Source organism: Gymnodraco acuticeps, unplaced genomic scaffold, assembly GCF_902827175.1.
Source record: "Gymnodraco acuticeps unplaced genomic scaffold, fGymAcu1.1, whole genome shotgun sequence".
In the NCBI taxonomy this organism is placed as follows: domain Eukaryota; kingdom Metazoa; phylum Chordata; class Actinopteri; order Perciformes; family Bathydraconidae; genus Gymnodraco; species Gymnodraco acuticeps.
This window is the reverse complement of record NW_022990191.1, coordinates 40537-68348: the sequence shown is the minus strand read 5'-3', so window position 1 is coordinate 68348 and position 27812 is coordinate 40537. Positions and strand designations below refer to the sequence as shown.

Here is a 27812-nt window from a genome sequence, read left to right as displayed (position 1 = left end):
ACCAAGCCATTCACTCGTCGCAGTGTCCTATCTGTGGTCAACAGCATCTTTGATCCTTTGGGTCTGTTGGCACCTGTAACCATCGAAGGAAGGGCTCTCCTAAGAGAACTCAGCTCCCAAACCTCAGATTGGGACACTCCTCTCCCAGAAGGAAAACGACACAAGTGGGACACTTGGCGAGAATCGCTTCAAGACCTCAGGAAGCTCCATGTACCACATACTTACTCCAACATGTCGCTTTTTGCAGCAGAGCACACTGAGCTATGTGTGTTCTCAGACGCTTCGCCAAAAGCAATCGGAGCTGTCGCTTACCTGAAGACGGTTCAACAGGACGGACAAACTGAGGTTGGATTCGTCATGGGTAATTCTCGCCCCCCAGGCCGAACCTACCATCCCACGATTGGAACTGTGCGCGGCTGTCCTAGCTGTTGAAATGGCAGATCTTATCCAAGACGAGTTAGACGTCAGGCTTGATGCTACATACATCTATAGTGACAGCAAGGTAATCCTTGGTTACATCTACAATACAAACAAGCGATTCTACGTCTACATTCACAACAGAGTGCAATGCATACGCCAGTCGTCAAAACCAGAGCAATGGCGCTACTTCCCGTCAAAGGAAAATCCTGTCGACCATGCGTTGAGGGCCTTATCTGCTTCCTGCATCGAGCAAACCAACTGGTTCACCGGACCGCCTTTCCTGAGATCACTACCTGTCGAGAAAGCTCCAACATGTGAAAAATGCAATCTGATAGAACCGGAAGATGACACTGAAATCAGACCAGAGCTACAAACCTACTCACCTGAACGAAGATCTACTTACCCCAGGCCGCTTCCAGCGCTTCTCCAGCCTCCACCCACTCCTAAGAGGCGTTGCTTTCCTCATCCACATCGCCAGATCTTGCTTACAGACGAACACAAACAGTAAGTGCAAAGGTTGGCACTCGTGTGAACATCCTCGTACCCCAGAGGAACTGGACCAAGCAATGCATGTTGTCCTCCAAGCGACACAAAGGTCAGTCTTCACAAGGGAACTTGCAGCTCTCCAAGTGCAAAAACGAATACCCAAAAACAGCTGTCTCCAACAGCTCAGCCCGATCATTGAAGACAAGTTCATCCGTGTCGAAGGCCGGCTACGACACACCAACCTGGATACCAATGAAAGGCATCCCATCATTTTACCTAAAGACAGCCATGTATCACTACTGTTGACACAGCACTATCACAAACAAGTGAAGCACCAGGGTCGCCACATCACGGAGGGAGCCATAAGGGCTGCGGGATTGTGGGTCTTGGGTGGCAGGAGACTCGTAAACTCAGTACTCTACAACTGCCTTACATGCAGTAATGGAAAATGGAGGGAAAAGTGGTGGGCTGCTTGTGTACATGCGCAGACAGGACAATATATGTGGTAATTAAATTGTACATATTTTTTTCTAATTACTTTTAAATGAATGAAATTAGCTTGTTTTAAACAGTGACAATATATGTTAAGATTAATTAAAAAAGATAAGAAGGATGCAATAACACATTCAAATCTATTAAAAAGGCTAGATTAAAACATGTAACATCTAAAAGGGGTCATAATCAGTTTTTTCATGCTATTTTGACTACCACATTGACCCAGTGTTGTAATATTACAAAATAGACATAAGCTGCTCAAAATCAAAGTTGATGAATGTATTCCACAAAAACTAAATATGTACATGTTCTAGACATTGTAATAATCACAAAACAAAATATTTGAGGGATTTTACTTACTTGAATCTGACAAATCCAGTCCAATAAAACAAAGAGACGTTGCTCGTTTGAAGATTCGGAAGTTGTATGAGCAGGACCTATAAACACATTTACTACCCAATAGCATTGTGAGGCTGAACAAAAGGACCTTTTGACTATGTAAATGTAGTCTTTAAAAAAATAAATATTTACTGACTTTTTTAGGATATAGCTTCAAGTAATGTTGTAAAATGACAACAGTGGGCCTTACAGGGTTTTATACAACAACGACTCTTTTTCTTCATTTTGAGTGGAATTTAGCTTTGTGTTAAGTCTGCGGCTCTTACGTCCGGATAAGAACACTAAAGGTATCGCAGCATCAGGACTAAAACCACCAGACTCAGGGACAGTTTCATCCCACAGGCCATAAGACTATTAAACATGTTATTCATGTTCCGAATAACCCAGCTTCCCCCAAATTTCTTTTTGGTGTCTATCTACACCGGGATCCTGAGTCGTGGCTGATCCTGTTGCTGTGGTCCTGGATCCTGAGTCCTGGATCCTGAGTCCTGCATCCTAAGTCCTGGATCCCGGATCCTGAGTCCTGGATTTCGAGTCGTGGCTGAACCTGTCACTGCGGTCCTGCCTGACTCTCATCATACTACTTCCCTGATGGCTCCCACAGGATTGTTGACATCCTCGTGGATTCATCTTCTTTATTATAGACACATGCATTTCCAAACATTTGGTCTTTCCAAACATTTGGTCTACCTACGCTGTAAAATGTATTATCTCTTTGATTTACACACGGCATCTATCTGTCTGTCCGTCCTGGGAGAGGGATCCCTCCTCTGTTGCTCTCCCTGAGGTTTCTCCCATGTTCCCCTTTAAACTGTGGGGTTTTCTCCGGAAGTTTTTCCTTGTACGATGTGAGGGTCTAAGGACAGAGGGTCTAAGGACAGAGGGTCTAAGGACAGAGGGTCTAAGGACAGAGGGTCTAAGGACAGAGGGTGTCGTATTGTCATACTGATATTCTGTACAAACTGTGAAGTCCACTGAGACAAATGTAACATTTGTGATATTGGGCTATATAAATAAACATTGATTGATTGATAAACACCTGAACTCTGTGAAGTGCCTCCATAACCCAAAGCATTCATCTGGTTGCATCTTAAAATGTATTTAATGAATTATCTTAATAGTTATCACGAGATCAAACTGTATTTAATTGTATTTCACTGTACGATATGTAATACATTCTGTTCTTATATATCTTGTTTTATTTACATGTATATAGAATCCTGCATTTACTTATCATTTAGCTTATTGTTTTTTTTGTTGTTGTTGACATGTATAGTTAACTTCATCTGTATTACTGGTGTTGCAACACTTTACACCACTGATCATAACCACAGATATCAAATGTACAGCTATTTTCACAAAAAACAGGGAATGCCATGAAGTTAGTAAACCCTCAAAAGCATCTTGACAGCTCATCTCTTGGTGCGTTCAGGTTCCTCTCCCCAGGCTGTTTCTGTCTGTCTGCTTTGGAGGAGGATACACCAACTTTTCTTTGGCTCCCTGTTTGTCGTGTGTTGGAGGGAAAGGGTTAAATCACGTGCGTAGCGCAGTTGAGCTCTGGAGCTCATAAGAAGTGTCATCTGAAGAGGACAAAGACATCTCTGCCGTCATTCATTCCTCCTCAGCTCCTCTGAGCTCTCTCTGATACTGCCATTGTTTCTGCTGCGGGACAACACGATGCACGCTCTCCTGCTCTGCGGCAGCATCTTCACTCTGCACCTTTTCCTCTGCGCCAAATCTGTGCCGGTCCAGGAGCGGAGTAGCAGATCCAAGCCGCTGCAGGTGAGCCCCACACAGGAGCAGTAGAACAAGGAGAGACACACTGAGCTGGGGGGGACTGAAGAGGATGCAGTTCAGAGGGGGAGAAGTAGGCCTACTCAGATCTGGTACTTAGGTAAAAGTAGAAGTATTCAGATCTGGTACTTAGGTAAAAGTAGAAGTACTCAGATGGTGTACTTAAGTAAAAGTAGAAGTAGAAATACTCTGTAACAGTACATGTCCTGCATTCAAAATGTTCCTCAAGTAAAAGTATAAAAGTATTCTCATCAAAATATAGTGAAAGTAGCGACAGTAAAAGTAGTGATTGTGCAGATTGGTTTATTTCAGAATAATATATATGATATGTTTTATAATGATTGATCATGAAAGTGTTCTCAAAGCTGGTAAAGGTGCAGCTAGTTTGAATGACTTTGTATACTGCAGGGTAGCTTGTGGATTTACTCCAGGTGGAACTAAAGTCTGATTTAACACTTGGTTATATTTCACATCATTCATCCACATCTGAAATTAACTAAAAGGTATTAGATACATGTAGTGGAGGAAAAGTACACCATGTACCTCTGAATTGCAGTGGGGTAGAAGTACACAGTATAGCAAAAAATGGAAATACTCAAAATTGTAGTTCAGTACAGTACTTGAGTAAATCTACTTACTTTACACCACTGATGCTGTGTAAGTTTGACAGCACAGAGTGTGCAAATATTGTATATGATGGAATCATGTTTTTTGGCAACACACTTACATTACCTCACATTTAAAATAAAGCCTAGTTGCATTTCATGACAAATGTATCACAAAACTAAATAAATATTGAGTGCACAGTGCTGCCAGCAGACTGTCAGAGTGTGCAGGCAGAGGCAAGTCTGTGCTGACTCAGGAACAGCAGAAAGTAGCAGATACGAGAGAAACACATCAGGCCACAGACTCCCGAGGCTGTTTGTACATCGTGCATCAAGCGTCTTTGAGCACTGGGAAAGCTAAATATCTAAATATGATGTATTGTCATGCTGAGTGTCTGCAGCAAATACCTGCCCTGCCAATGCTAATGATGATGTTCATTTTAGAATCAAGATCAGGTTCATACAACATGCAGCAGACGCCTGACAGCACATTGTATGTGGGCATTAAGCCCCCCCTCCAAAAGGGGAAAAAAACATACAACATTTCAAAACTGTTCCAACCTGACTTTGCATCAATTCGGTAGAATGGCCCATATATGTTAAGACTTTTCTCGTTCTCAGTGGCGTTTTTATATGTACAAAAGTGGTGGGGCACAAAAAACGTAGATGTCTATATATAAGCTTCTGCAGTGACGTGCAGTGAGGTTCATGGCTGGTGAGGCACTGACTCTTCAGGTTTACAAATATTATATTTTGACCTAAATCAAAATATAATATTATTTTCAAAAGCCTCTTTAGTCTGATGCTTCAATTAATTTTAAACAGACAGTTCAACAGAAGGATACCCAAAAAATTTAATTTTATCATTTAAATATTGAATTGTTCTCTCTTAGTAAGATCCCATTTTCAATAAAATGGTGGTCTTACCTTGACTTGAAGATGAAGTCCATTTGCCTATCCCTCTGGACAAAAATCTCTATTACTTTTTTGTAAAAGTCCTCCTTATCTTCTTGTAGTTTCAAAAGTCTATCATAAATCTAATCGATAGATTTATGATAGATAGATTTATGATCGATAGATTTATGATTAGAAAATTATAAAAGTAGGGTAGACATGTGGATATTATCTGGCTGAACAAAACGTGCATTTATCTAACAGGTACGTTTCCCACAGATCTTATTTGGAGCTATTTTCTAAAATCCTATGGAGAAATCTCATTGCTTTTTTGTGGAGGGAACCCATGCGCAGCTTACTTCCTGGTTTTAGGATGCACCTCTCTCGTCTCCTCTTCACACACCACACTTTTCGCGGCACACGTACTTACAGCCAATCAGCTCTGAATGATGTGAGATGACGTATGGTGGGGATGGCAGCTCTATGCCCCTATGGTCATTATTTTTTTGCCACACACATTAAATTGGAAAATACTCTGAGCATGCGCAGTGTAGTTTTTACAGTCACCGTTCACTTAGACCAGGGGTGCCCAACCAGTCGATCGCGAGATGTGTCTAAAAATAGAACAACAATATTCTGTTTTATCGTTAATGTCCTATAAAATAATCTTCCTGTGCCAGAATAATGCACTTGAACGCATCAAAAGTTTGTGATTGGCCGGCATGACCCCATGTGTCGGGGCGTGGCTGGTGGGCAGTGGGCCCTAGTTGCTAACGTTGTCGTGGCTGCGTTTTCACTTCTCTTATTTGTTGTTCAGATATATCACATATTTGTAACTAAATGAAACATGAATTGAAACAAAACACAGTATAAACTGAGGAGTGACTCTCGTGAGGTTCATGTATTTTCTTCACTCCGCTGGGAAACTGCTCTCATGTCAAGAAGCATCAGATCAGTGCATATGAATGAACAAACAGAGGCGGGGGTGTTTGTGAAAATAACGGGGACAGAGCTGCTGTCAGACGATCAGCTGTGCGGCGTCATCACAAACGGACGTCGCTTCACGTGACGCTCCTGAGGAAAGGACGTCCCATTGCTCTTAAAACTCATTTCCCTGCTTCTCGTGGGGTCCTTCTCACTTCGGTTAAATGGATTCCTTGCGTCCCTCACTTGCGTCGTTTCCCTGCGTCTAGTCCCTCCCACCAGGGAAGCATGGAGAGACGCAAGGAAACCACGAGAAGCAGGGAAATGAGTTTTAAGAGCAATGGGACGTCCTTTCCTCCGGAGCGTCACGTGAAGTGACGTCCGTTTGTGATGACGCTGCACAGCTGATCGTCTGACAGCAGCTCTGTCCCCGTTATTTCCACACACACCCCCGCCTCTGTTAGTACACATTTACTGACACAAACATTTGTATCATCTGTTGTAGACCCAAATAAATAAAATCAAATAAGAACTCATTCTCAAAAAAGATAAACGCCATTCTTAAAATGTTTAAACGAACAATAGTTAGATTAATATTGATTATAGTGCACAATAGAAATAAAATAATTGAGAGAAGAAAAAGAGATATGTTATCTATCAAAACCCAGTTAGATTAACATTCATTGGATTGCACACTTTGTTTGTTTGTTTGTGTGGATATGTAGCACTTTCACATTTTAATAGCACTTAATGACTGACTGAATGGAAATGACAATAAATGAAAATGTAAAACGAAAAAAGCGGTCATGAAAATGTTTCCAATAAATGAATAAAATGATTTTTGACCACTTTGTTGTTCAGATATATCACATATTTGTAACTAAATGAAACATTAATTGAAACAAAACACAGTATAAACTGAGGAGTGACTCTCGTGAGTTTCATGTATTTTCTTCACTCCGCTGGGAAACTGCTCTCATGTCAAGAAGCATCAGATCAGTGCATGCACTGCATCGTCCAATCATTGAGCGATACACAGTAAGGGGGCGGGGCGAGTGTCTGAGGATTTCATCGAAGGATGGTCTGGTGGTTCCTCGATTATAGCTCCTCCGTTATCGCTCCTCGATCCTCGCTCCTCGCTCCTCGCTCCTCCAGCAAAAAATAAGGCCATTGGGACGCTACTCAAGATGGCGCAGACAAATCAACTTCCGGTGAGACCGAGACCGAGGAGCGAGGAAATCAAAAATAAGAGAAGTGAGAAGGGGCCGTGGTTTCCTTGCGTCTATCCATGCTTCCCTGGTGGGAGGGACTAGTCGCAGGGAAACGACGCAAGTGAGGGACGCAAGGAATCCATTTAACCGAAGTGAAACGCAGTCCGTGTCAACAGGAGTGACAGTCCGCACACACACAAGACCGCAATTATGGCAGAAGCAAAAAAGCCCAAAATATATAATTTTCACTCCGAGTGGGAGGATGATTATTTTTGTATCTATTCCAATTCAAAGTCCATCTGACTCATCTGCAATGCGAGCGTGGCTTTATCGAAGAAGGGTAATTTAGGAGCGGCATCTCAAAACAGTGCACAAACGCTACGAGACGGAATCCCCTCCTAATTCTGCCCTACGCTCCCAAAAGGGGAGGGGCCTGAAAGGACAGCTAAATGCACAGCATTCCATTTTCACCAGGCCCAACAACTAGAACAAGGCTGCTACCATAGCATCTTATCGTGTCAGTCACGTTCTTGAGAAACACATGAAGTCTTTCAAAGACGGCGAAGTTGTGAAAGAAGCATTTCTGGAGGCTGCGACGCGCTTTTTGGGGACAGTAAAAATAACAGTAGCATTTTAACAGGTTTTTGATATTTAAAAACTCAAGTTAGATACCGTTATTAATCAGCTGTACGTTTTAGTTTGTTTGAACTTATTCATTATAATTATTGTACAAAATGGTATAAGAATGCAAACTTAAATTGATTATAGTCTATTATCAATTCAGGTTAAGAAACTAGTGTTGCTTGCATCCTATTTTAAAGGCATTTCTTTTTATACTCTAATAAAATGCAACAAAAAAGGGTTTGATTCTATTAATGTTGTCTTTTTTATTGCACTGTTGCAGCAGATTCCTGTGTAGCTTCAGATCTGAGTTGTTTTATTAGTAAGCCTAATTTATACTTTTGTAGCAACACTATTTGTATATAATGGCAAAGAAAGGGTTCAGAGTCTTTTATTTTTTCCCTGTGTCATCTGTGGCAGCACTGTTCAATGTTTCTTGAAAACATTACCCACTGTAGTATGTGACGTGTGAATACACTCCAACTCTGTATCAACAACACTGTTGTGTAACTTCAGTTAAATACTTGTATGTATGTAGATTAGAAAGAGGTAAGATAAAGGATCTGCAGTATTTTATGAAGTATTCATCGTACAAAGGTCAGTTTTATACAAGTAGAAGTGTGTATTTACCTGGTAGTAGGCTGTCAGTAATGGCTACGCCTCTCTATTTGGACTGGTAGATCTCGGCAGACTGGCAACTTTAAAAGTAGCTCTCCGTTCAAAAAAGGTTGGGCACCCCTGCACTAGAACAAACCCCTTTATTAGCACTGAAGCATTTACAAGCTTACTCACTTGAATTTCTAAGTATGTTTACATTATGAAGTAGGATGTAAGTACTTGGTTTACCACTGTCATTTATCTCCAGTCTGGACGACTCTTTATCTGCCATAGGAGGTGTGTGTGAGAGCCTGACTGTACCTGAGTCAAAGTAAAAAAGTATTTGCATTAAAAAATACTTTTAGAACCAAAAGTAAAAGTATTCATTATAGAAAATGGCCATCTTAAGCACCGGGTATTTTTAAATGATTGTATTCATGTTGGGAAAATACTGAATGTACTCTTCTAATATAATAATGGATTTCATTTATAACGCACTTCATATTTGAGTTCAAATCCCGAAGTGCTACAAGCAGTGAGCATGGAACAATATAAAACAGTGCACAACACGGTAGAATTGAATAAAAAGCAGTAAAAACAAACAATACAAAATAAATAAAAGGGTAGTAATAAATTAAATAAAAGGTCTAGGAAAAGGCTCTATTGAACAGATGGGCTTTGAGGCCTTTTCTAAAAGCCTCCACGGTCTGTGGTTCTCTCATGTGGTCGGGGAGAGCGTTCCACAGACTGGGGGCAGCCGAGCAGAATGCCCGGTCTCCCATAGTACGGAGCTTGGTCCTGGGGGGTTTGAGGAGGTTGGCTTTGCTGGAGCGGGAGGTCCGCAAGGAGCCATGAGGGGTGAGGAGTTCCTTGAGGTAGGGAGCACATGATAACAAAGACCCTACGTAGCTGTGTACGTAACAGGATGTATGATTACCTAGAAGAGCGTCAGGACACACTGTTTTAGGCATATGATAGCTATGTGACAACGATTAACATGATGATTCAGCCTCTATGGAGATAGACAGTATGACTGTCATGTTTATTGCTTACGCAGGCCTTAGCTGATCTGAACTAAACATTGAATACTGCTTTGAACCGGTATTCCTCCATCTTGTGACTGAATAACACCCTCTCTTGTATATGAGCATGTGAAGAACACTACTGGAACTATTTGTCCCACGCAGCTCTGTATGTGATGACTACTTCCATTCTTACAAGGATAATAAATACATGTATCCTGATATTGAAGCTCAAGCCGGTGACGAGTGAGATTTTCTTAACAATTAAATATATGAAAATGATTGGTTCATTAATGTGTTCATCACTTCAATGTTGCACTTGGTATAGGTGGGGTTTATTTAAATTACTTTATAAACTACTTAGTAGCTTAACCTATAATAATATATGATAATGTATGGGTTCATTTATATTTTGTATTAATAATCTAAATCTGCAAAGTAACTAGTAACTAAGTATGTAAAATAAATGTAGTGGATTTAAAAAGTACAACATTTGCCTATAAACTGTAGTGGAGAAAAGTAAAATGTCAAAACGTTGCAGTGTGGTGAATAAATCACTTCACTCAGTGTTTTTGGTAATGGCAAGTCGTAAACCGAGTCACCCCAAGTTGTGTCGGATCAGCATCCTTGGAAAAGCTTTTATAACACACACAGTGCAGACAACCTGATGTCATGACTGAACTGGGGATTTCCAGACATCTGCTCACTAGGATGCAGCTTTGTGGAGCTCTTAAGAATAGATCTGCGTCTGTGTTGGTGTGTGCTGCAAATTTTTTCAGTGCTGTACATGTTCATACCTGCATGCACACACCGTATTTATATGTTCTTAGATAGATTCAACCTGTAGTATTAGGAAAACAACAATGGCCCTCTGTAGATGGGATCAGCATGTAATTAGGGTTGAAGCTCGGGCACATCAGTTTTGCGGGATGAATGAACCTGAGCTGTGGTAACATGCCCGCTCCAGGATTTCCCCAGCGTTCACAGAGCTTTGTTTTGATGGCATGTGACTGTGTTTATGCTCCTGAAATGAAACCTTGCTTCTTGCCCACACACTTGCCTTAGTTCTGTCACTCACCGTAAACTGAGCTTCCTGTCAGCTGGCCCACAGGCTTTAACTTTGATGAAGTGGTTAAAACCTCTTCAACCCTATGATGTCCATTGCTATGTATGCTGTGCATGTTGAGCGGAGTTCTCCATTGTTTCAGTCATCTGGAAAGCAACATCCCCATATTCCCCATCTTGCTTCTTCTCTTTGTCATTAAAAGGGCTAACTGAATATCTTCGGACAAGAAAAAAACGTTGAAAATGTTACCTTGGGCTTTTGGAAGTTATAATGTGTTTTATTTTTAAATTGATTTTATAAACACAATTATTGAGACAAGACTAATCAAACTAAACATCTAAACATGTTTAGTTTTAGTTTAACGTGATAATATCTGACATCATCAGGGTTACTTCAGAAACTTTGGAAAACAAAAAGGTATTTTTTTAAGACGTTGGTCAACTTGCATCAGAGCCATACATTTATATATGATGGATAAATATGTTTGGAAGACATATAGACCGCTGTGAGGATTGAACTCGTGCTTTGAATATGACCTATCAGTGACCTTTATTAAAGCAGTAAACCTCCTGTCTCTCCTCCCGACAGAATAACACCTGATTCCCTTCCAGAGACTCTGGTGTTTTGGCGGCTTTTGATTGTTCAGTATTCAAGCAAACATCGAGTCATAATCCTTTTGGAAACTTTAAAGCTTTGATTAAGCATTTCACTCGTCTCAGTGATTAATTGTCTTATTTGCTTTACAATCATGAAGGACAATCAACCAGTCAATAAGACTTTAGAGGAGTCAAAATAATCCTGTTAGTTTTAACGTTAGCTTCACAGCACAAAGAGATAAGGTTGTTGGGATTTTTCCTAGTTACAGCTTAAACCCATGAATAATGTGAAAATAAGTACAGGTCATTAATAAGCCTCATGAGATTACAGAAATATGCAGCATAAACACATGGAGGGGAGGGGGGGGGGGGGGGTGATGCCTCTACAGGAGACCAGATGAAACGCTATGTTTCTTTTATTAAAATGATATATTTCTCTTGGGGTGAAAATAGTAGGAAATATTGGGACAGTGTAAGAACTCAACAACATGACATATCGTCACTTTTTGTAGATATTGTAGCAGTACACATAATACATCTTGAACTGTTTATTTAAGTTCTGAATTTTGTACACACACAACTGATACAGACTTACAAATGAAATAAGACATTTGATGATGAGCGATAAATACAACTATTAGTAAATACAATACATACAGGAAATGTATGAATGGAGAATGGAGGATATATTCAGAAGATTTAAAGCTTCACTAACTCTGGCATAGATTAATCAAATTGAGGTTTAAAAAGCAGAAAACAATCAATTTGTGTGTGTGTGTGTGTGTGTGTGTGTGCCTTCAGATATCAGTGTTCTTGTGTGAATGTAAAATTGAAGTTACCATTGCTACATAATGTAGATTCATATGATCCAGTGCATTGTGATGAGCACTATATTAAAGGCTCAAAGCACTAAACTGTAGGTGGTCTGATATCAGATATAGAGAATACAAACATGTGTTTCACAATGACTTGCAGTTACATGATAGATGTATAAATGATCTCTATGTTTGACACATGAAGTCTGTTTCTGGTCGACCTAGAATAGAATAGATAGAAGGATGCAACAGTTGTCCCCTGGTGACATCCTGTCAGCCACAGCAGTGTGTCCCGCTCCAGCTTGTTTAGTTCTTAAAATGGCTTACTCAGCGACTCTGAACCTGAGATGTACTAACAATCATAGGCTAATGGGACAGCTGACCATGCAGACTTCAAACTGTCTAATCAGCAAAACAGAAGACAAACAGTGAGTGACGTCACAGCGAGGAGGGAGTGTGACACACACTCAGGGGCTGTCATCACATGCATCTGAGAGAAGAAGACCGTTAGTCATAAAAACAAGCAACATTATAATGTGTATACTTCACTGCATGACACTGATTCTCAACTATTTGATGTAAGGTAACATGAGGCCATGTTATAGTTTCCTCTTCGTAGGCTTCTTAGGATTTTCTTAGCTGCTGCTCAGTGGCTGTGGTCCTCCCCCTTTTGTTTAGCAAGGGGCTTGAAGGTAACTATTTTGGACAAAGTAATGTTTAACCAATTAAAGATTCTTTCATCAGCATACAAATGCACAGTTGGAAAATAATAATATTATTTATTGGCGTTTATCATGGCAAAAAATATGATGATGGTGCTTTGTTTGTAGGTAAAGCCGCACAGCAACGGAAACGTTGGTCTGAAGAAGAGAGGAAGACACCAACAGGAAACACTAAACAAAGATCACCATTTGAAGACTGTACTGGCATCCAAAAATGACACAGAGTTCTGGAAGCGTCCTCGCTGTGGGGTCCCCGACTATCCCAGCTTAACACAGGTCGGCCCCTCATATTATGATCGGAAGAAGAAGGGAGGCCTGAAGAGGGACCAGCGCAGGAAGAGATACGCTCTGTTTGGAGGCCGCTGGGAGAAGACTGACCTCACATACAAGTAGGAAACACAAATATGGTCTGTTTGTACACTGCTACATCCAGCTGGGATGCAAGCGGATCAACATGAAGGTTGAGTTAATAAAGGGGTGAAGGAAAGAAGGGGTGAAGGAAAGAAGGGGTGAAGGAAAGAAGGGGTGAAGGAAGAAAGGAAGGAAGGGGTGAAGGAAGGAAGGGGTGAAGGAAAAAAGGGGTGAAGGAAAGAAGGGAAGAAGGGGTGAAGGAAAGAAGGGGTGAAGGAAAGAAGGGGTGAAGGAAGGAAGGGGTGAATGAAAAAAGGGGTGAAGGAAGGAAGGGGTGAAGGGAAGAAGGGGTGAAGGAAAGAAGGGGTGAAGGAAAGAAGGGGTGAAGGAAGAGGAAGAAGGGGGGAAGGAAAGAAGGGGTGAAGGAAAGAAGGGGTGAAGGAAGGAAGGGGTGAAGGAAGGAAGGGGTGAATGAAAAAAGGGGTGAAGGAAGGAAGGGGTGAAGGAAAGAAGGGGTGAAGGAAAGAAGGGGTGAAGGAAAGAAGGGGTGAAGGAAAGAAGGGGTGAAGGAAGGGGTGAAGGAAGGAAGGGGTGAAGGAAAAAAGGGGTGAAGGAAAGAAGGGGTAAAGGAAAGAAGGGGTGAAGGAAAAAAGGGGTGAAGGAAAAAAGGGGTGAAGGAAGGAAGGGAAGAAGGGGTGAAGGAAAGAAGGGGTGAAGGAAACATGGGTGAAGGAAAGAAGTGGGTGAAGGAAAAAAGGGGTTGAAGGAAGGAAGGGGTGAAGGAAAAAAGGGGTGAAGGAAGGAAGGAAGGGGTGAAGGGATGTTGGTGAGGAGATTGGAAACAAACGAGGCGCTTGTGTTAGCAGATGTGGCCTTGCTCCCCAAACCTTAACTAATAAAGTTATTAACTAATTAGCAGAAAGATATGAAAGATGCAATTTAAAAATAGTTTGTTTTGCCTTGTACAGACGTCTTCTCTGGTTGTTTTCATTTAGTTCTGGCGGCTACACCAGAAGAGATCTGCTGCCACACTGCAGACTGACTCAGTGCCCATACATCCTCACACAGGGGTCTGATCTACCAGGCAATGTCAAAACGCCCATCGGTTCTTGAACTGACCACCAAGATGTAAAATTAGTTTATTTTTTCATGGAAATGTTTGGCATTTAAGTTTCTAATATATATATCTATATTATATATAGATATATATAATATTTACAGAAACACGCAGCATCACACAAAGGCCTGGAATAAATTGTTCAATTTACAGTTTTTTGTCGAATCAGCAGAATACGCAGTCCTAATTTGCCAGCCATATCATACATTCTAGATTCATCCTGTAATTACAATGAATGAAGGAATGATTCATTCTGTAGAGATCAGAACCTAGTCAGCACTGTGGTGTGTGTAGAGACTGTGGCTACATTACAGAGACTCCCATGCTGTTTGTAGAACCACTACAGGCCTTTATGGTTCAACTCAACAGGGACACAAGCTGCAACAGAGCAGCACCCACACAGTGTATCACTCTGGTGTGGGGGGGTCGGCTCACGGTGGCAGTGGAGCTTGCCGGAGTTGCTGAGGTTTATATCACATCCTGCCGGTTCATTCATGTCGAAGTCCATAGGGACTTGGCTTGGCAACTGGAAGGTCACCAGTTCAAGTCCCGGAAAGACCAAGTGCTACCGAGGTGTCCCTGAGCAAGGCACCGTTCCCTACACTGCTCCCCGGGCGCCGTACATAATGGCAGCAGACTGCTCCTAACACTAGGATGGGTCAAATGCAGAGAAACCGTTTCGTTACATAGTACCTGTACTGTGTAATGACAATAAGTTGAATCTATCTATCTATGTCTGAGCTTGTCCACACAGCTGAACAACAAGAAAGAGCCCATTCTCCTATACCACGATTAACTCGTGAAATGACTACCATATACGCACACATACTGTACTCTCATATTCTATTGATTTTTAGTATTTGTCTTGAAGTCTGTGCACCTGCAACGCACTGGTGTTAAGAAAGGTTTCTTCAGATGACCTGAAGTGACCGTGTGAAGAAAATCAATACTGAGAAGTCTCCAGCTCTTTCAGAGCTACTGGTTCCCTGCTGGCATGCAGATTTGGACACAGGCAATTTAGAGGCTAGCTTTTTGCCACAAATGGTTTAATTGACACTAAACCCAAACGTGCATCTTTTCTCTAAGGAAAAACTAAAGCGAAGGTATCCAGTGAGGCCGCATTATCAACCCATTAATAATACATCTTAATCTTTGAACATGTGAATGAAACCCCACTATTCTCTAGACATACATTGTATGGAATATCAATATGAAGAGGAAGGCATTGGATTAAGCAACACGTCAAAAATATTTTACTGTTCGTTTTTAAATAAAAAATACAGATCTTTGGTGTGCATCAAGATTTGTATTTGATTTGTTATTTATTTGACAATGGCAATACCGATACACAAACATTGTTACACTGCAACAGTAATACAACAAACATACAGTATTTATACAGTATATATATATATATATACATATACGGTATATATATCTAAAAAAAATGTTTACAATACAATATATGTAATCAGATGTATACTGGGCACGTATATATACTGGGACACATGCACAGTGTGAATGGTTAAATGGATGTAATTAAATCAATAAATATTTGATCACAAAAGAAAAGTAAAAAGCATGCACTAAACTAAAGGCTCACACTTTCTATAAACAATCAGAAACGATCTTTATGTTTGTCACAACAGGATTGAGCATTTCCCCTGGCAGATGAGTGAGGGCAGGGTGCGACAGGTCCTCCAGGAGGCCTTCAGTGTGTGGAGCGCTGTCACCCCTCTGACCCTCACAGAGGTCACCTCTGGAGAGGCCGACATCATCATAGACTTCAACAGGTAGGAGAGCCAGCAGCAGCACGGCTACACACATTACATCTACACACCTCACGGCTACACACCTCACGGCTACACACCTCACGGCTAGACACCTCACGGCTAGACACAACTCGGCTACACACATTACATCTACACACCTCACGGCTACACACAACACGGCTAGACACAACACGGCTACACGCCTCACGGCTACACACAACACGGCTAGACACAACACGGCTACACGCCTCACGGCTACACACCTCACGGCTACACACAACACGGCTAGACGCCTCACGGCTACGTATCTACAGTATATGTATAATATATAATACAAAGGCTGTTTGAAGAGAAACCGTAGCATACAGGGAATTTAGGACAATACATTTGTTGTTCTTTTTTAAATATGTATTTGGTTTTACAAGGACAATGCAAATACATCATCATCACTGAGACAAGTGATTTTCTTAATTTAAACGCAAGCATGAATCTTTCTCTCAGGAAAACCTAAAGCAGATGTATCCAGTGAGGCAGATTACGATCATGAATGAATGCAGCGACAGTGCCTGTTTGGCAGCGTTATTGAGAAGCCGCATGCAGCTACACTTTTTATAAGCGCAGATGAGTCATTTTGGCATTTGGTTTACGATACTTTCACGTGATATCATATTTTTGTTTCTTTGAGCTCCACCATTAAAGTTTCATAACTACTGGCAAGCCCTTCTTTTTCTCTGAGGCACAGCAGTGCTTTAAGATACATGCTAAGGTTGAGGAGGGGAGGATAAAGAATACATCTGTTACCAGGCCTTCTGCCTGTCTGCCCTCCCTTTAGCAAAAAGACAAAATATACAAAGCAAGTCCCTTACCTGGCAACAATGCTTTTTATATTATGGTATTCCTACAAATACATATTTAACATGGGCCAAAGGCCTGCATGTGTGCGTGTGTGCATGTGTGAGTAGATGGCACCTTGTATGGAAGCCTCTTTGGAGGGAATCAGTGCTTGCTTGCATTGAGAGTTGTTTGAGTGGTGGGTGATAAGACTAGAAAGCATTTTGTAAATGCAGGCCATTTACCATTAAAATATATTTTTAGAACCCTATTAAAAACACAATACAAACTGAGAAATCCTTATAAATGCCTCCTCGAAATAAAGAGAGGTTTGCTCTTGTTCATGTTAACTATCAAAGGAGATTTTCTAACCTGTTTCTACTGTATGTTCGCATATGTTAATTAAAAAAGTCTCAAATCGAATAGTGTGAATTGTAGGCCTTAAAACACAGTCTGGCCCCCGCCGGCCTCTCTACTGGAACAATGTCAACACCTCCCAACAGCGTTTGGATCTATGCCAACTCTGGATTTTGCGCAAGGTAGCTAGATCATTCAAACAGAAGAAATGAAGACATAAGTGAGCTTCAACCATGCTTCAACCAACTAAAGGTCTTAAAAAAGTCTTACTGTATATTTAACTCAAACCTGCAGAAACGTATTCCACAGTCAAACGATGAATGCTCTGCCCTGGGATGGCAGCCGTTTGCACACAGATTTCAGAGTGCACTTGTGTGGAGTAAAATAAGTATTTTGCAGGTACTGGCATGGGGACAGCTTACCGTTCGATGGTCCCGGAGGAATCCTCGCCCACGCCTATTTCCCTCGGACACACCGAGAGGGCGAAGTCCACTTTGACTACGATGAGCAATGGACAGTGGGCAACAATGTGGGTGAGTACATATGAAATACCTTGAGGTCTTATGTTGAACCACCTGCTTTTAAAATGTTTTCTTTAAAGATGCCCCTCATTTGTGTTCCTCATTTGATAACACAAAAGCAGGGGTATAAAACGTATTTAGTGGGGCCACATACAGACAAATTTGATCTCAAGTGGGCCGGACCAGTTAAAATAACTCATTTCCAAACATTTGGTCTACCTACGCTGTAAAATGTATTATCTCTTCGATTTACACACGGCATCTATCTGTCTGTCCGTCCTGGGAGAGGGATCCCTCCTCTGTTGCTCTCCCTGAGGTTTCTCCCATGTTCCCCTTAAACTGTGGGTTTTCTCTGGAAGTTTTTCCTTGTACGATGTGAGGGTCTAAGGACAGAGGGTGTCGTATTGTCATACTGATATTCTGTACAAACTGTGAAGTCCACTGAGACAAATGTAACATTTGTGATATTGGGCTATATTTTTTAATTAAAAAATTTTTTTGATTGAACCTTTATTTAACCAGATAAAAGCATTGAGATAGAATCTCATTTGCAATGCTGACCTGGCCAAGAAGGCAGCAACGTTACACATAACACATAACACAAACATATAAAATACAGACAACATAACTAAGAAAACAAAAGACAAAAAAGCAGTCCCTACATTGTGCACATTAGGACAGTAAGAAAGGTGCACTACTTATTACTGCAAGAGCAGCTAGTGGTAAGGTCCTCTGACAACTTCAATTTAAAACATGCTATTGAGACATGTGCCGTCAGTTTGAGGCTTGATTGAAGGTCATTCCAAGACCAAGGACTATAATGAAAAATACTCCTTTTTCCAGCCTCAGTCCGCACAGCAGGAACCTGGACCCGTATCCAGGCACTGGATCTGAGGTTGTAAGAGTCACAAACTGGAGCAAATCTGGCACATATGTACAGTGGAAGCTTACCTAAAATGGCTTTATACATTAATAAAAACCAATGCTGCATCCTACGCATACTAAGTGACTGATTTTAAATGCCATTTTCTTAATCTCTTTCATTTTTTGTAAAGCACTTTGAATTGATATATATATATATATAAATAAACTTGCCTTGCCTTGCCTTGCCTTGCCTAAGTGAGGACCATCCAGTTAGGCTATACAGTTTGCAATGATGAGTCCTATAGGGTGCATTTGATATATAACGCAGTGCAGCATGGTAGAGTGGGTCAAGCTTCGCCAAAACAGTGTGACAGGCAAATCTATAAATAGTGTCCAGCTGGGACAGGAATAAGCCAGAGACCAACCTTTTACGGGATGAAGTTGAAAAACAACATTTAAGTCAAGAGTGAATTTCAATTTCTTAGTTAGAACTTCAATATGGTGTTTGAAGTTGAGATTACTGTCTAACCAAAAGCCAAGATATTTGTAGGTATCGACAAACTCAACAGAGACGCCATCAAGGGTGTCAATGGAGAGGCAAGAGGACGCTGACTTGGGAGCAAAAAGAATTGCATTTAGTTTTCTTACTGTTCAAAAGCAGTTTGGAATCAAGAAGTGCATGCTGCAGCGTGATAAAATCAGATTTTAAGTTGGAAACGGCCATATCCAGAGAAGGAACATATGAGTATACAATAGTGTCATCAGCATACATATGATAGGTAGAAATTGCATCTGATTACAAATATTGTTTACATATAATAAAAAGAGCAAAGGCCCCAAAATAGAGCCCTGTGCAACTCCCTTCTTCAAGGTGACAGGGTCAGAGACAGTACTACCCAACCTGACGCATTGAGTACTGTTGGTTAGATAACTCTGAAACCAGCAAATAAACATTGATTGATTAATTGATTTACATACTACGCGTCATTCACACCTCATCCATGCAGAGCAGTACCACCTGCTCTAGGGAAGCTCACACACACACACACACACACACACACACACACACACACACACACACACACACACACACACACACACACACACACACACACACACACACACACACACACACACACACACACACACACACACCACACACACACACACACACACACACACACACACACACACACACACACACACACACACACACACACACACACACACACACACACACACACACACACACCACACACACACACACACACCGTTTGGCCATCGGGGGTAACTCAGGGTCCAGTGTCTTGCCCAAGGATATACGGCCGCACTCCCTCGCAGCCACAGTCGCCCCAAGTTGGACATTTTGTTCCTCAGTTTATCATTTACAAATTGCATTACGACAGATCACAGTGAATCCACAAAGGCATAACACATTGAGTCCCCGGTATCTGGAACTGAACAATATTGTATTTTACTGTATGATCAAAACTACTTTTCAAGATCTAGAAATGATTTGACATTCATTTCCACATGTGTGCACTAATCCTGACCTCCAGCATACAGACTAGAGTGGGAACTATTAACCTGTTAAGCCCTGAGCCTGTTTTTCATGTCTCAGAAAATGACATTCCCAGAACAAATGACTATAACCTTTTTCTAAAAGGGGTAAATTAATAATCTTTTTTCTCAAAGTAATGATAAACCTGTGAGTTGGATGTAGAAAAGTCAGAATCAATATTGATGTTTTTTTATTTTAAAGTAAATTCAGATTGAACATAGTAAAAAAAATGTAAATTATAGTGTCCGTCCAAAAGAAAACCATTACTTATAGTGAAAACCACCCTTGAATCTCTTTTTAACCGTTAGAGCCAATATAATCGAGGGGAAGTTCCTAAAATCCATCTAAACATTACCCGTTGGTGAATAGAGTGATGCGTAGCCAGAATGCCCCGGAATCGGAAGCTGTCATACACTCTAGTAGCTATCGTAGCAGCTAATAGGAAATCTCCGTTATTGACATAAAAATGGAATGATGGATTATCAGTAATCATTTCAAAGTGACACAGACACATTGGATTAACCTATGGATTAACCTTCAGCAGCGTGTTTATCGTTTTAATGCCATTGAACACGGTAATGGTAAGACTTATTTTCCGATTTGGTCCCGCTTTGGTCCCGTAAAGCTAATTTTGTTGTTGTTGTCTATTGTCATTTTGCGAGTTCTGATCGCTCAGTAATGATAATTATACCCCTAGAATCTGCGGAGTCTCAGCTTGCTAATCGATATCTTGTTTGTGCAGATCCAATATGTAATAAGGGTACCTAGAGTTCTGTGCTAAGTGTGTTAGCATTTTTTCGCTCAGGGCTCATTCAGACGCTTCTTGCGAGACTTGTGTTTTTTTTCGGTAAAAATGGTTCGTACCGTCAGTTAGCTGAGTTTCTTCCCGTTAATCGGGTATGACACATTAATAGGTTTTTAAAGCCCTGAGACACAGTTTCGTGAAAAAAAAACCCGCATCCCCCACAGGCGGGGGCCTCCGGGTTGAATTAAGGAAGAAATTCAGTTATCCACTGCCTTGTAAATGTACAAAATGTATACTTACAAAATACATAAAAGTTGTGAAAATTGCAGTTAATGTATTCTCTGAACATTTTACACTTTGCAAGTCCTCCCGAGGGCCGGAATGGGCCCTCTGTCGGGCCGTATGTTTGACACCCCACCACCACAGAGCCGATAACTCATTTCCGTGTCTCTGCCTCTTCACCCTGCTGTCCCGTCCAGGCACAGATCTCCTCCAGGTGGCCGCTCATGAGTTCGGCCACGTCCTGGGCCTGCAGCACTCCCTGGAGCCGGACGCTGTGATGTGTCCTTTCTACAGCGACTCGTACCCTCTGCAGCTCAGCGAGGACGACAAGAGGGGCATCCAGTATCTGTACGGCCCCCCCCGACACAGACAGCCCGACATGACTGAGACCAATGAGATTGACCTTGGAGTGGTGAGACCATCATCCTGGGAATGGACTCAAAGCTGCATGCACTGCGTCTCTGCATGTTGGTCCACAGAATAAATGTCCCCTGTTTTCTGTTGTGCTGCAGATGGACGCATGCAGGACCAACTTTGATGCCGTGTCCATGATCCGGGGGGAGCTGTTCTTCTTCAGGTCTGCTTATGTGTGGCGTATCCGGGACGGGCAGCTGCAGGCGGGGTACCCAGCTCTGGCCTCACGCCACTGGAGGGGGATCCCTGACCACATTGACGCTGCGTATGAAGACAAGTCTGGAAACATCTGGTTCTTCCAAGGTCTGCCATTATACAGCAGAACACTTTTATTGTTTTATATATGTGACCCGCTCTATCGAAATCAGTCGGAAGTTGCAACGGCTCATTTCAAAATAAACGTGGATTTGCGTAAAAAAATAGTTTTTCGGGGTTCGGGTGTTTTGTTTGATTTTAAATAAACAAAGTCTTGGCTTTTAGAATATGAAACTTTTATTTCCAAAATCACACGATAAATACGTTTTTGAAGGGAAGATGACAGCCACATCTCACTCGCACTCTGCTCTTCCGCAGCGCTGCTCCGCCATCCTCCGCCATCCTCCCGCTGACATTATGAATGTAAGGCGTGTAGGATGACAGTCAGGAGGCGTGGACGCCTTATATAGGGTGGGCTTGCGCGCGCACTCAGGTAGGCTCGCCCAGAGGGGGCGGCTACATTTAAAGATATCTCAGTAGGTGAACTCTCGCATAGTAAGGTCAAGGGGTAGTACCCATAGAGTCCATTAGAGGGCTCCGCCTGTGCTTATATAACTAGGGTTACAATACGTAACCCATCGATACGGTCCAGGTGAATTAAGTCCTAATTTGGGGTTTATTTGTATCTTTTTGATGACAACAGGGGAGAGCTACTGGGTGTTTGATGCTGAGAGGAAGATAACAGGCCCGGATTCAGTGCGGCAGCTGGGTCTTCCTGTCTCAGATATCCAAGCAGCTCTGAAGTGGGAGGAGGACCACGTGGAGAAAGTTTACTTCTTCAAGTCCGCTTCTTACTGGCCCTTCAATCCGCAGGAGAACCGAGTGGACGATCCGGGCAGGATGCACGCGTGGGGGGGGATCCCCGGAAACATTGATGCAGCTTTTCGGGACAAATATGGTGAGGACTGGATTCACCTAGCAACCATTTTAACTTGTAACAGTAGATGGTTTTAAGTAACTAAGTACATTTACTCAAGCACTCTACAATCTTGAGGTACTTGTACCGACTTGAGTATTTCCATTTTAAGCTACTTTGTACTTCTACTCCACTACATGTTTTTAATATCTTTAGTTACTTTACAGATTTGGATTGATGATCAGAAATATAATCAAGTGTTAAATCAGACTTTAGTTCCACCTGGAGTAAATCCACAAGCTACCCTGCAGTATACAAAGTCATGCAAACTAGCTGCACCTTTACCAGCTTTGAGAACACTTTCATGATCAATCATTATAAAACACATCATATATATTATTCTGAACTGGACCAATCTGCAAAATGAATACTTTTACTTTTGATACTTTAACTATATTTTGATGATAATACTTTTCTACTTTTACTTGAGGAACATTTGTAATGCAGGACTTTTACTTATCACAGAGTATTCCTACACTCTGGTACTTTTACTTTTACTAAAGTACAAGATCTGAGTACTCACCCCCCCCCCCCCCCCCCCCCATGCTGGTACCCCCTTGATGTAACCTTTTCTCGCTCTCTGATAGGCTATGCTAACTTCCTGAGTGGGCAGCACTACTGGAAGTTTGACCCCGTGGCGCTGAAGGTTCTGGACGGCTTCCCGCGCAGCATCGGATCAGACTTCTTTGGCTGTTCTGCCTTTTTGTATAAATAAGTTCATACAGATACAACTGGAACATTTGTGAAGAGCAATGGCCGTTTTTAAAGCTGCATCCACAAACAGAACATTCTGAATATTTCAGAAATATATGTAAGGCCAATATATTTAATTAAGATGACTCAAAACTTATATAAATACATCACCTCTAAAAAGTCACTACCAACACGGAAAAAAGTGAAATGTTGACTTTAATTAAATGTATAATGTCAACAGATTTCACATAACTGTATTACTGCAGGTTAGTTAACTCAATAATATTTGAATAAGACATATTAGGTTTAACTTATTATTATTGCTTTCAACTAACCTAATACAGTTATGTGAAATGTGTTGACATGATACATAATTAAAGTCAACATTTCAGTTTTGTCAGTGCACTGTGACTACATCATTTTTATTTGCATTTTAAAAACACATGAATAATCTACTGTGAGTTACATGTGCAGTAACAGGCAGTAAGCATCTGCTTCTTTTGTCAGTTTGAGATGATGAGAAGCCAGACAAAGCTTCTCCCTCAGGCTAAACTGAAAACCACTTGGCAAGTTTCCTGAGTGTCCTGCGACACTCCTGCAGGTCTCAGAGTGACCTCTGAGGGTTCAAAGGTTCAGGTTGGTGGTGACGGCCCATGCTACGATGTGAAGTGTTGTCAGGGTTGTGTATTTAGTGGAAGCAGGAACCAGTTCTCTATAATGTCTGGAGTAAAAGCATCACAAATCCAGCAGCACCTTGCTAATTCGCGGAGTTGGGACATGTATTGAGGCTAGAGTTCTCTCAGAGGATCCAGGCCAGGGGACATGTCTAACCGCGTCTCAATGTAAGCATGTTATATTTGCTCTGAAGGACCCGTCTGAAGGCGGGCCAAACAACCCTGCATCCTGGCTGCTGTAGGTCTGAACACTGACCTTTATTCTCAGAGATGTTCCTCTCTCCTGGAAACATTTACATTATTCTAACATTAGTTTTGTCAGCAGAGCACCATCAAAGGTGCAACATATCTGAAATGACCAGGGTCTGTGAACACAGCATCATGTGGTTGTAGCACCTGAGGTTTTAAAATCACATGCTACCACCAAGGAAAAAACCTTTAATCAAAGTCAGCGTTCCTATTGTGTGTTACTGGCAGAGCTGCACACATATTATAATCCTGCATACCTCTTCATCTTATTCTTCCTCTTCCACCTTAAAGTTAAGACCGCTACTAGTCCCGGAGCGTTGGACACGCACAAAAAACACATTCAAACAAAACGTGTGGAATGATCGGGAATGATGTGCTAGGATTTGCCTAGCCAGTTTCACGCAAATCAAAACAAACAACAAACTTTTCCCCAAAGGAATGAATGGGTGATCGAGAGCCAAAATTACCCGACTTTGAGGTCATACTTATTCCCCATACGTGACCGGAGAAAAAACATAAAACATTTTAACCGGCTCTCCAGACTCCCAACTTTATTGGACTGAAAATGTTTTTTTGATAGATGGAAAGGTTTTTCTAAAATCCCAGTTTTGTGAAACGCTGGCAATATTAGCATCAGGACCGACACCAAGTGTAAGTCACACAGTCAGAAGTTCTCAGAGGGGAATGTTTTAGTTTTAAATATTGTGTTGCAGTTATTAACTGATTGGAGGGGAGGAGGGGGCCTCTCAGACATGGAGGAGCACTCTCCATCCAGACTGGATATAAGTGATGGAGCCCTCATGGTACAATGAGCAGTCATCCTACAGTTCCTCTGCACCCCTGCTCCGCCCACTCTGCTCTGAGACCTCTGACTCAATTTACAATCTTAGGGTTTCAGTCCTTAAAATCACCAACACAAAAAAGACTAACAAAGACCTTTTTGGGATATAATAGGAATGAATAATGACGTGAAAAACCGCAGTAATCACCTCAGGTCAGCACTATAAAGTTTATAAAGTTTTGATACGTAAGTAAAAAAGAAAACTTGAGAGAGAAGCTCTAACCTAGCCTAGCCAACATTTTCCAGTCAAGTGTTTAGCAGGAAGTTCTCTTGGTACTGACTGGTGAAGGGTTGGGTTGCTTTTACTGTTTTTTTTTTACTGTAGGTGACCTGTCACATGCAACAAGAGAATGATTTTCTTTGACAGTCAGTTTTAAGAATCAACTTTTGGTTAATGTATTCACACTTGCTACTCTAAATTCACTACAGCTCAGGTTCCTCATGTAATAGGCCTACACAAAATCAGAAAAGGTTTTTTTCACTATATTGTTTTATTCATTTGATAAAGCCATCTAAACGCCTCATTATCTGTTGAAGAGCTTTGTTTCAGTTCTTGGATTGTTATTGTATATTAATTATAAAAGCCCTGACATTTTATCTTTCTAAGAAAATTAAAAACCATGTTATAGTCACAGACAACATAATGTGGTCTGATACACAGCCTGTGTTTCCATCCTGATCAGAGGAAACTGACAGCCCTTCACTTTGGGATGACTTACTGTATATGTTATGGATAGTGCATAAAGTGAACTTCATTGGAGATGTTATTGTGTACTCAGTGCAGGACACTGATTATTGCATGGACTTGTATAATACACTGTGGTGTGTCCACATGTCCTGAACATGTTTAGGATCTAGTTTGATGTTCTTTCAACATGTACTGATTTCTTTGCCTTCATATGGAATTATTTAGTCAAAGTATTTTTTTAAAAAATTACATCTGTAAAGGTTATCGTTTGCAATAAAACCAAACGTAAAGAAATCAACTTGCTTTTCCAATTTTTGCAATTTTGATTTAGAGCATGGTTTTTTAAACTGTGAGACGAGGCAGAGATACTACCGGTGAAAGAGAGGTATGGGAAGCCATTAGTGGCATAATTCACATTTCTTGACACATGCTATAGAACAGGGGTGTCAAACTCAATTTCATCGCGGGCTACATTTGCATAAAGGTTGTAACTATATAAATATATAATATATATATAAAATAATGTAATATATTACATTATTACCTCTGAATTGGATTATTATCAGATAGGATAATAACTTAGTAATTAACTACGTCTAAAAGCAGAAGTCCAGGGCAAATAATTGCTAGTCTCTTCAGTGGCATGTCACAAAACGAGATGCATTGTGGGACATGTAGTTTATGGGCAACCTGCTTCTGTAAAGTGGCATGTAACCGTATAATAAACATATTATATTCTTTGCAAGCTCTTGCGGGGCCACATAAAATGAAGTCGCGGGCCGGATTTGGCCCCCGGGCCAAGCTTGAGTTTGAGAACCCTGCTATAGAACATTTGTTGCTAATTAATCATCGCTGTTGTTATGCTGCAGATCTGTGTTGTCTTTGTGAAGTGTTTTACTGATTTATCTTGAAATATATTCACATTGCCTTATCCTTTCAAATAATAACTCTGGACATATGGGCTCTGCACTAATGCTTTCCACAGACTTGGTTCAGTGTCTTTGTGTAAAGCAGTGTTAAACTGTGAATAGCCCTGGTTTAGGTTGCATGTTCCCTGACTGCTCCCGTCAGCCATTAGATGCACAACTGTATCCCCCTGCTGTGGGCTTCTTAATGCACTGTACATTCTGTTAAATGACCAAAACCAGTCTAAAACACTCTCAATTCCTTCAAAGCACTCAGTTATTTACTGCACATTTGTGGTGGCGGCACTAAAGAATAAATGCACTGTCTGCAGAACTCTCCCCGAGGGCCAACAGGCCTGCACATGTTCACGCAGAAATAATTTCAATGCATTTATTATTAGTCAACTTTAGCACCTTGGCAGCACATGAACGATCATAGTATCAGTTCAGTTGATAAGATCAAACCAAAATACCCCAGATCAAAGATAGAACAATTATTTCTGTATTCCATCTTTGTATTCCAGAGTTTTGTGATATGAAAACAGGAAGCGGCCTCTCCAGGTTTACAGAGGGACACGTGAAGAACTGGAGAGATAACCTCTGCTGCCTCAACATCCAGACTGCAGGCTGAGTGTCCGCTGACGTTACATTGTCAAAACAAGCAGCCATGAGGAGTGTAGTAGGAATCAAAAATACAAATCAGCATGTCCCGGTGGAGGGGCAGCGAGCTGAACGCTGGTGTTGGTGCTGTTTGTTTCTCTGATAACATGAGAACCAATCACTCAAATCTTTCATCTGGTTAAAATGTGTAGTCATGTAGCAGCCAAGATCTAAAACGTGTATCATGATATACAGTTTATTGCCGGATAAATAGTACATTTATGACAGCATCTGGCAAAAAACTGCTGCGCAGAGGCGACACGACGCCATGACAGGAGAACATCTGGAACCAGACCAGACCAGACCTCTACCTTCATTACGTTTAGAGTCTGAGACGCATTTATATCTACACAGTCATCATGTTCTATTGACTGTGAACTTTTGGACCTCCTACTAATCATATTGTAGCCTACATATGCAGTGGTGGAAAGTAACCAAATACATTTACT

General features: G+C 41.3%; 1 protein-coding gene across 1 annotated transcript; it reads left to right on the top strand.

The window, feature by feature from the left end:
• The first annotated feature begins 3467 nt into the window (after window positions 1-3467).
• On the top strand, window positions 3468-23522 carry LOC117547302 (stromelysin-3-like). The gene is made up of 8 exons (XM_034217929.1): window positions 3468-3582; window positions 12776-13056; window positions 15785-15928; window positions 17495-17628; window positions 21266-21480; window positions 21581-21785; window positions 22381-22635; window positions 23241-23522. The coding sequence occupies exons 1-8, from the start codon at window positions 3478-3480 to the stop codon at window positions 23366-23368; spliced, it is 1467 nt and encodes a 488-aa protein (XP_034073820.1). The 5' UTR covers window positions 3468-3477; the 3' UTR covers window positions 23369-23522.
• The last annotated feature ends 4290 nt before the right edge of the window (window positions 23523-27812 follow it).

What these genes read in the sequence shown, in the direction of transcription:
- LOC117547302 (XM_034217929.1), top strand. Translation starts at nt 3,478, where the DNA reads ATGCACGCTCTCCTGCTCTGCGGCAGCATCTTCACTCTGCACCTTTTC. An exon ending in GCAGATCCAAGCCGCTGCAG is followed by an intron (nt 3,583 to 12,775) that starts GTGAGCCCCACA and finishes CTTTGTTTGTAG; the next exon opens with GTAAAGCCGCACAGCAACGG. An exon ending in ATGAGATTGACCTTGGAGTG is followed by an intron (nt 21,481 to 21,580) that starts GTGAGACCATCA and finishes GTTGTGCTGCAG; the next exon opens with ATGGACGCATGCAGGACCAA.